This window comes from Trachemys scripta, chromosome 2 (assembly GCF_013100865.1).
Source record: "Trachemys scripta elegans isolate TJP31775 chromosome 2, CAS_Tse_1.0, whole genome shotgun sequence".
NCBI classification, from domain to species: domain Eukaryota; kingdom Metazoa; phylum Chordata; order Testudines; family Emydidae; genus Trachemys; species Trachemys scripta.
The window spans coordinates 89,095,247-89,106,072 of record NC_048299.1 but is presented as its reverse complement, the minus strand read 5'-3'; the positions used below and the strand labels follow the sequence as shown (position 1 = coordinate 89,106,072).

General features: G+C 47.1%; 1 gene segment (V, D, J or C); it reads left to right on the top strand.

Annotated features, from left to right (window-relative positions):
• The first annotated feature begins 2,839 nt into the window (after positions 1-2,839).
• On the top strand, positions 2,840-3,512 carry LOC117871728. The segment is given in 2 exon segments: positions 2,840-3,036; positions 3,145-3,512. Coding segments are annotated over 2 exon segments (411 nt in total).
• Positions 3,513-10,826: the final 7,314 nt, after the last annotated feature.

The window sequence follows — 10,826 nt, the reverse complement described above, 5'->3', positions numbered from 1 at the left end:
ATACTTGAAAGAAGGGCAGAAGTGGAAGCATAGCTTATTGAATGATTCTAGAAAGACATAAGAAAACTAATTGAGCTACAGTATAGAAAAGACATCATGGATTGGATTAGCTCTGATCACAAGGAATGAAAAAATGAGGTTACTCATAAATTAATTCGACAAAAACATCAGTGTAGAGTGGGCCCTTTTTCAGAACTAGGACAAAATTGACTGCAAATATACAATTGCAGATCCATCCTATCTCAGTAGAGGGCATTAGCACACATATAATAGCCACTGTACACTACTCTACTTAAAGAGCAGAGGGCTAGTATCACACTGAAGTAAGAAGCAATATTCCACTACTTCACATCTGGGAAATTCAGCGAGAGCAGGATCCTGGGAAGTGCTTTATATCTTCATAAGGATTCTGAATGCTGTACTGGCAACAGTACCCCTCAGGGCAGCACCTCCCATGTTGGACAGGTAAAGAAAATAACCCCAAGAAAATTAGTCTTCACTGTGCCATCAACATGGCTCTGTCTGTCCCTCCATCTTCATACTTGTATTAGTTACAGTCATAGCTAGGAACCCCAGTCACAGATCTGGTCCACACTGCACAGGGCACTGTACAAACAAACAGCTCAGTGGTTTGAGCATTGGCCTGCTAAGCCCAGGGTTGTGAGTTCAAACCTTGAGGGGGCCACTTATGGATTTGGGGCAAAAATCTGTCTAGGGCTTGGTCCTGCTTTGAGCAGGGGGTTGGACTAGATGATCTCCTGAGGTCCCTTCCAACCCTGATATTCTACGATGTTAAAAAGCAAAGTTTGCATCCCTACTCACAAACATCTTGGTGCTTTCTTCCACCACTTATGTGGGGAATGCCCCCCCCCCAAATCCCTAAACCACTAGCCTCTTCTCCTTCAAATCCCTCTCAAGACCCACTCCTGCTGCGACTCCTACAAGAAATCTGCTGGTTGGGGAGAGCGGGGGCTATGGTATATTTAAACATGAAGTACCAAAAATTCTCTGCTGGTGCAAATACCCTTGTAGACTGAAGATCTTTGGGACAGTCACTCCATATATTGCTATGTATAGTACCTCACACAATGGGGACACCATCTACACAGAGGCCTCTGGGAACCATTGTAATATAAATAACTAAATGCCCAATCCTTCATTACGCAGACTTCCATAATACAATCTACACTGGTCTAAAGATAGCTGAAGAGTTTTCTTCATGCCAGATAATGCTCTTTGATAAAAGTAACTTTGGATGAGTTTCAGCCATAACTCTAACTTATCTTAAATTAGCATATGCAGCCAGCAAAACCTCAAACTAAATGAGTCACTTCCTGTCCCCAAATGTTTCTTTCTGTCCACCCCAACACAACAGTCACATTTCTGATAGATGCAGGACTTGCAAAATGTTCCTACTTCAGGGTGTTATTCTGGCTTTGGTTTTGTCTTGTAAGTTTCTTTTTTACCTTTTTTCTACACAGCTGTAGATTACTGAGTCACCATGTTCCAGATTCATGTTAATTTCTGGTTTTCTTTTCTTGTTCTCCTTTTAGACGGATATGCACAAATATATCTGAGACAAGCTCAGTTGTCCCTTACCAGGGCAAAAACTAAAACTGCACGTATCGACTGCGAGGCTTCTGGCATTCCGAACTTCAGGAGTGCTGTTATACACTGGTATCGACACAGACGTGGTGAAGCTCCGGAGCGGATTCTATACATCTCATCTGCACAACCTGTCTTTGACAAAGACTCCGATGAGAACAAGTTTAATTGTGAAAAGAAGCCTGACCAGCCCATCTCTACCCTAGTAGTAAATGAAATAGCTCCTAACGATGAAGCTACCTACTATTGTGCCTATTGGGACAGCACAGTATTAGAAAGCCATAGACAGCCTGTACAAAAACCTCACTCTGAATACAGAACCATACCCCATCAAATGTATGAAACTACAGCTACCTTCCTGATTTTGCCATCGGCTATAGCAACTCCTCACTAGCTTATTTTAAAAGGTTGCTGTTTTTTAAAAAAGCAACATAATTAATAAAAATCTTTAATGTGAAGTAGTTAAGGCCACCACACATTTAATGTATCTGATTCAAATCCAGAAAAAACAAGTACCATGACCACAGCTCCTGTAATACCACTGGTAGGGGGTGGAGATAAGTGTTCAGTGTTAAGGGGATTGCAGAAGATTTGTTTTTCTCTGTGTCAGATTCCAACTGGCTATTCCTAGCAACAAACGCTTCAATGGCTCACCCAGATGGTCTGGGAATCTCAGCCCTTACAGGCACAGTCCCCTGTACCACACAGGGAATACTGCTGAACAGGGCCGGCTCCAGCATTTCTGCCGCCCCATGCGAAAAAAAAAAAAAAAGCCGCGATCGGCGGCTGCAGTTCAGCGGCAGGTCCTTCGCTCCTAGAGGGAGTGAGGGACCTGCCGCCCCCGAATTGCCATAGGTGCCGCCCCTCTCCCTTGGCCGCCCCAAGCACCTGCTTGTTATGCTGGTGCTTGGAGCTGGCCCTGCTGCTGAAAGCTTTTATTCTAGGAAAAGAATAATCATTAACATAGAAACAGGCAGTGACTTGTCTTCAATGGGAAGACAGCAAAGCACTTAAGATTAAGCATGAGCTTAATGCAGATGCTTTCCCGAATAAAGGCTTAAATAAGAAAGTTGGGGTCTACTGCAACAATCAACATGAACCCTTCATTGTCCATCCTCTTAAGAAACAATGGATACGGTCCTGAGTTCACTGGAGCATCTGCTTCATACTAGACTTATTGCTGAAACTCATGATGGCTCACTTTTGTCTTAATGACTATCAGTCAAATTAACCTCACATGGAACTGACATACCTACAACCCACAGAACTCTTCTCAGCTGCTACTTAACTGAGTCACTTCCTCTCCCCAGAGGCACTCGGCCCTCCATCCGAGATCCTAACTTACAGTCTTCTGTTTCTGACACGCAGCTCAACTGAAGCCAGTGAGAATGTTACTGGTGCAGGTTCTTATTGTGGCTTCAATTTGGTCGTGTAAGTTGGTTTTCACTCTAGTTTTCTACAAATATGCAGATTACTGAGCAACAACCAGAGAGCCTCCAAATTAATGCTTATGGTATTTTTTTCTTCCTTTCTTTGTAGATGGAGCTGCACAAGTACAACTGACACAAGATCAGTTATCCATCACAAGGAAAGAGAAGAAAACAGTAAGAATTGACTGTAAAGTTTCTGGCATCAATGTGGGGGATGCTTATATACACTGGTATCGACAGAGACCTGGAGAAGCTCCGGAGTGGATACTCTACTTTAAGTCACACGCACAAAATGAACAATCAAATTTTGACAAGGACAAGTTTAGCGTTGACAAGACAACTGAAAAATCCACCTGTACCCTAACAGTAGACAAATTAATCTACAATGACACGGCTACCTATTACTGTGCCTACTGGGATCACACAATGTTAGAACGCCATAGACAGGCTGTACAAAAACCTCACTCTGTATTCTGAGCCACAGACTTTCAAAAGGGTACAAACAAATGAAAAAATAACAAAACCCACACGCATAGTTGCCTTCTTAATCAACTGAAAGCACGAGTAAATACTCATTTTCTCTGAGCTAGATATCAGACCATCACATACTTAAAAACATCAGTTGTATGGCAGGTATTAAAGGGTGTGATAAAAGCTAACTTTTATAGGTACAGCATAGCATGTCATTGACCACATCCTGCAGAAACTTATAGTATAAGTCAGATATCCAGTTCCTCCTTCATTTCTGGTTAATCATCTTTAGAACGCCATTCTTATCAAGTCCCTCCTTGAATGTTCTATATGCTTGCTACCATTTTTTGGGCTTGATACAGGGGTCAGGACACTCAGACCAGGGGGCTGTTAGCAATATTGGTTTTAACACTATTACAGGCAGGGACAAACTTTGGAGGATGTTAATCTGCTGAAGATCCCTGATTGGAAGAGAAAGCAAGTTTTCCAGGCCTGTGATAGAAGGCCATTTATCAAGATGATGACATTCCCCCCCTACTGACTGAACAGCAAATCAACGAATGGAGAGGGCTAGTAAGCTACCGGAGTGGTCATAGGTGCTGGAACTAGGGATGCTGCTGCAACCCCTGGCTTGAAGTGGTTTCCATTATATGCAGGCTTTACAGTTTGGTTCAATGGCTCTCAGCACCCTGACTATATACAAATTGTTCCAGCACCAGCGGGGGTGATTGCTGGAAGTTTGCCCTGCCCAGGAATATCCCTGACTGTCTTGATGCTTAAGAATTTTTTATAGAGGAGAAAAATCACTAACCAGGAGTGGGAAATATTACCAGGCTTCTGAACTAGGGTTCAGAAACTTTCTGACAATGGAACTGCCTCCACCCCCCTCCCAACCGCCCAGACACTGTGCCACGCATGCACAACACCAGATGCTATTGTCACCAGGAGATGTTTTCACATGGTACAGCCACTGGGATTTATTATAATGCAGTCTTCCTGCCATAGCGCTGCAATACTAGTACTGGAATAACTGTACTACAGTGTGACAGCTACAGAAAGAAGAATATGTGGAAATATGTACTTAAGCTTGCTAAGCCTGTAGTCCCAGATCAGATGCCCTTCCACCATCAATGCAACAGTTGCTAGAACAAATCAATAGTTGCACATTTAAATTCCACCGCCCCACACACACACACACTTGGATCACACATGGTGGGGAGGTTAGAGGCAGGGGGAGCAGCGGACTGGCATAGCTTCCACCCACAACTGAAACTAAAGCCACCCTATAGCACATAAATATCCTCCATAACAATAGTTTTATTGGTTGTAACCCAAAAATCTCTCCCACTTATGCTGCAATTTCCCCCCATAGTAACAACAAAGGTGGCAGCAGTGGCCACTTCCCAGCTGCAGCTCTGGCTCCACTGTTGTGCTTCCTCTCCAGCACATTCCCTGGGCCCAAACAGATCCTCAGAACGTGGACCTAGGACATTTCCCAGCCCAGCGGGCCACAGAGTCTGTTCCAGGGTCTACTCCAGGTCCCGGCTCTGTTCCTGCTCCTCTGCCCACAGAGAACCCTGTGGAGCTACCTTCATCTCCTCTGCACCAGTCTAGAACTCAGACTGTCCCAGCTCAAAAAGCCTGTCATGCAAGAAGGGTGGGATCCATACTCAGGATAGTGGTGAACACCCAGTTAATCTCCTTGGGGTAAGGGCAGGTAGATGGGCCACTGCTGGACTTTTGCTTGGCATCCTTTGCCTTGTGATAGGCACCTGAAGGTTTCTGATTCACTCCCAACATTGGAGAGCCATCTGCTGGATCCCCTCCTCTGCCAGCCTCTTGGACTCACTCTCACGGAGATACTGGTTTCAGGTGCACCTCCCAAAACCATGTTCTTTGCCGTGCTCACACCAGACAGCAACGAGAACCCTGATGCTTTGACCAGCTAGTACATGCCGGGACAGCATCTTCTCAAGCTGTTTGACTGAGGTGAGCAGGGCAGAGGTGGAGCAGGCTGGATGAAACAAGGGGTTAAATGCTGACTGGGTATATAAGCCAGTAGAGGTGAATAGGAAGTTAGTACTGTAGGTTGAAGGCCAGAAAATACAGCCACGGGGAATTGTTGGATGGCATTAGAGGACTAGCAAAACCTGAGCTCTACAACCTGGGATTCAGCTGCAACCCCACTGCAAAGTAGGCAGCTTTGGTCCTACCTTATAGCAAAACCCGGGCTGTAAATCTACACTCCCAGCCAGGCAACCAAGCCCAGGTTCACACATATAAGCCTGGGCATAAGGGTTTTGTGAGGAGGAGGAGAGAAGGGTTTTTGCTAATACCAGGGTAAGAGCCAAGGTAAATATAGAGTGACAACACACCCTGAAAGACAGAAATCTGCTGGCAGCCACAGGCACCTTTCTACAACATCGTTCCCATACCTGCTTACACCAGTGGAACTTACCAGGGGTAACAACTGAGATAAATTTTAGGGAAAAAAGTCTAGTGTAGACAGATGAGGCTAATTAACATTTGGAAAGTGTCCCAGGCAGAGCCGAGTGGAAGTTCCATTCCATCATTTAATGAAAAGTAAGAAATCCATGATCACTGAAATTGTCGCTATGCTACTCACCGTGGCCTTGGAACTCCCTTGCAGCAGCAGGGATACATTTCAGATCCTTCTACTCCCAAAGCACAGCCCCCACTCCAAAAAGCACAGCCCCCTCCACTTGGGCTGAAAAAGCACCAGTCAATTTGTGCAAGTGCAATCAAGCAGAATTAAAGATCAAGTGGATCCAGAGATGACACTTTCCAAAACAGGCTGTTTAAATTCAGAAAACTGCTAACCATTTTTTTTGTAAGTCATTAGTAGATAAAGGAGTTTCTTGGAGGAAAGCTATTGTGCATTTGTAGTTTTATAAGAGGGTGTAAGGATTTGAGGGTGGGTTTGAGTTGGTTAGGAGAACAGTGAGAGATTAAAATAATTCATTGTATATTAACCAGCCTACCCAGGAGTAATAGGTTCCCTTACCAGCTCCAAACCTATCCCCAGAGTCCCCTCCACTACCAACCCTGATCAGTTCTATACTAAGTCTCCAGAACCCCCTTCCCAACACCTCTTTGTGGGGTAGGGTAAGAAGTTCATGTTGCTTTTCAGCCACAAAGGCTGAAAAGAGTACAGTCACTCTTCAAATGATTTCTAGCCACTGTCTTACAATAGCTTACTCATTCTCCAAAGTGCAACGTATACATATGTCTTAACATTAATAAGAATTAAATATGCTGTCAAAGGGTAACTCACTATCAAAATGCCTCCACATGGCCGGCAAAGTCTTCTCCTCTGGTGCCCCCTGCCAATAGCCACTCCAGCCCTGCTGTGGTCTACTCCTTGTGCCTCAGTCCCTCACCAGGTCACATTCACTCCCATTCCTTCCAGGATTACAGAGAATCACACAAAACAGGCCAATAACCTTATGACAGATCTTCAGCCCAACTTGGTGCTCAGTAACCCTTATCTCACCTTCCTTAGCACCTAGTAGGGGCACATGGGCAAGCAGGCAGGCTTGCCTTCTACTGTGGGTTTCAATACAAGAACCCTGTAGTAAGCAGCTACAGACAACCTACTCCTCCCAGCCAGCATTCATCCTTAATTCACCCTCCCAGTCCTACCCAGATGAGCATAATTCTAAGTTAGGCCTGGCCCCCACTCAAGATGCAACTGGATGCAATAATTGCTGTCTGGCAGTGGCTCAGGTTAACTCTTTCTTTGCCAATGTGTGGTATACACTCCATCACATATGCCAGTGGTTCCCAACACGGTGCCTGCAGGTGCCATGGTGCCCGCCGGGGCATCTATGTGCGCCTGCGTACTGGCTGGCGGAGAAGCATCCGCCGAAATGCTGCCGACAAGCAGTGTTGTCCAGAGGCATTGGCACTGAAATGCCACCAATTTTCGGTGGCATTTCAGTGGTGATGCCTCTGGATGACGCTACTTGTCGGCGGCATTTCGGTGGCGATGCCTATTGACGTTGCCGCTTCTCGGTGGCATTTTGGCGGATGCTCGTCCGCCGGCCACGGTCCGCGGTGGCTCGTTGTCTGGCACCCGCCAGATGAAAAAGGTTGGGGATCACTGACATATGCTATTTAATATCTCATAGATATGTGCTTATATTATATCTTTAAAATGAAACCTTGTGGCAACATTTTACCTACACGTTTGAAGCAAAATTACATACCAGTATTAAGTGTACAAATGGCCTTTTTTGAAAGACAGGATAAGGCCAGTTATTAATGTACACGAGCATGTGTTCTATCTCAGTAGAGGGCAGCACTAGCACACAGTTGCACTGACAATGACCAGTTTGCATCCACTCAACATTACATCATTTTCTTGAACATGTGCTGTAATGAAGGGCAGAATCTGGAGAATAATGTCAGCTACAGGAATATCCCTGTTGGACGTATAGTAGAATCACCAGCTCATTAGAATTATGCCAAATTCTGAAACCAGTTACATACAGGCAATGCCAGTGCCAGCAATGGTCTCACACTTCTGTAAATTGAATCAGCATTTACCCTATAGTGGTTTGTGCATATTTCACAATAGGATCTCCTCTTTCCTGGTACAGCACTTTCACAGATAGGGTGTAGATAGCAATATAATTCAAAACCAGCTTCTGAAACAATAGCAAACTATTACTTTAGGTGAAATCAAAGAGTTAATCCTTGAGGCAACTCTGAGTTTGGATGACACAAGAGTCAAATTAAGTGCAAGGAAGTGTGTTTAAGAGATTACTGATTTGTTTTCCTTGATGACAATTCTATCAGATCTATAAACTTGGTGGGACTCTGAGTTAAGACAGGATGAAAAATTCCTGAATAAATTCTCCCTAGGAATTGGGGCTTATTCCAAAGTTCATTGAAATCAATTGAAGAACTTCGCATTGACTTCAATGGACTTTGCATCAGACCCTTGGTGATCTATTTTCATCACTGCTTGAAAAAGTTAGACCAGTTCCCTTTTTCATGCCGAGAGCATTATTCCTTAATCAAATCTGCTAATGTTTATGTTGAAAAACAAACGAGTTCAGAGAACCTTAGTACCTTTAACTATTGTTATAAAAATCTCATATTCTTTTTGAAAAAGTTCTAAACAAGGGAGCAGTCAGAGAAGAGTTGTAGAATAGCATGAGGGAAACCAGGGCAGCTTAGTAGATGTTCCTATCTGAGACCCTCCCCCCATCCTAACTGGCCCCCTAGGACCCTACCCCCTACCTGTCCCCTGAGTGCCCCAATCCTTATCCACACCCCCACCCCCAGACAGATCCCCGGGACTCCCACGCCCCATCCAACCACTCCCCACCCCCTGACAGCCCCCACCCCGCCAGAACTCCTGACCCATCTAAACCCCTCTGTTCCATGTCCCCTGACTGCTCCGATCCCTCTCCCCACCCCTGCCCCCTGACAGCCCCCCCCCCAGAACTCCCAAACACCCCCTCGCTCCTTGTCCCCTGACTGCCCCCTCCTGGGACCCCTGCTCCTAACTGCCCTCCAGAACCCCACCCCCTACCTAAGCCTCCCTGTTCCTTGTCCCCTAACTGCCCCCTCCTGAGACCCTACCCCCTACCTGTACCCTGACTGCCCAAAACCTTATCCACACCCCCACACAGACCCCCCCCCTCAGAACTCCCGACCCATCCAACCCTGCTCCCTGTCTCTTGACTGCCCCCTCCAGAACCTCCCTGACCCTTCTCCGACCCCCTGGCCCCCTTACCATGCTGCTCAGAACAGCACGTCGGGCTCCACGCGGAGCCCGACACGCTGCTATGCTCCCCAGGGGAGCGCACAGCCTGGTCCCTGCCCTTGCAGAGTGCTGCTGAGCGGTGCTCTGGGCAGCGGGGGGGGGAGTAGGGGGAGGAGCTCCAGACTGCCGATGCGAACGTCCGGCGATCTGCGAATGCAGGGAGGGGGAGGGAGAGAGCGAGAGGAGGGGCGTGATCTCAAGCAGCAGGGGAGAGGAGGGGGAAGCGGAGGAGGGGCTCTGGCTGCCAGAGCCCTGTGCGAGTGGCACGATCCAGCCGGCTGCCCTGTCAGCCGCGCGCGCTCTGCATGGGGGGGAAATCCGGACATTTACAAATTCCCCCCAGACGCTATTTTTAACTCAGAAAAGCCGGACATGTCTGGCAGAATCCAGAGGAATGGTAACCCTACAAAAACCTACTTTGTATTCTCAACTAACCCAGCTACCTCCTAATCCTGCTTTTCATTATAGAACCAGACACAGAAACCCCTTACTGGTTTCTGCAACCAGAGATAAAAAGCAACATAATGGTTGCTCTCACAAGTTCTGCAAACAAGAATATCCCACCTGTGTCTGCCAAACAAACAATAAGACCACGTAGTTGCACAGCACAGCTACATATTCCAGAGCACACAAAACTAGACTAGCAATGTTACAACACATTTTGACATTAGCAGAGCAGAAACAGGAAAAAGATTTGAGCTCTTTAATTAGCATTTGACCTGCGAAGAGCTTGTTAGTCCAGGAGATGCCTGCTCATAGAACCACAAAGTTCAGTTCTAAAGAACAGTTTCATATTTAGTCTGTGATACCAGTTTGTTAGATGAAATGTAATATAAAAGTTACACTCTCCTGGAGCAGATATTTCTATCTAGCCATACATGTGAATCACCGCCCTCAGGGCCGGCTCTAGGATTTTTGCTGCCCAAAGCAAAAACAACTTTGGCTGCCCCCCCACTTCTTTAATTACCCCACCCCCGGCCCTGCCTCAACCCCGCCCCTTCCCCAAATCCCCAGCCCTGCCTCCTCTCCCCAGGCTCTCAAGCCTAGGAGGGAGGGAGGGGAAGACTCCGAGTGGCCGCGGCACGGGCTCTCAAGTCTGGGAGGGAGGGGGAGCAGCGGCGCGCAAAACGGCTGTTTCGCGCCCCGCGGCCGCTTGGGATCTCTCCCTCCCTTCCAGGTTTGAGAGCCTGGGAGGGAGGGCGAGTAGCGGCGCGCGAATCAGCTGTTTCGCGCGCCCTGGCAGCAGCAGCGGAGGTGAGCTTGGGCAGCCGGGGCACATTTTTAGGGGCGGCATTCTGGCGTTGGCCATGTCGCCCCTAAAAATGTGCCGCCCCAAGCACCAGCTTGTTTTGCTGGTGCCTAGAGCCGGCCCTGACCGCCCTACACTTTAAGCAAGGAGGGGAGGTTATCTGGCTGGCCGGGAGTGGAGGGCAATGCTTTCTTGCTTGGGGAGGAGGGGAGACGTAAAACTGCTGGAAGAGCAGTCAGCATTGGGGATGACTCACTGCCTAGGAATGAGGGGT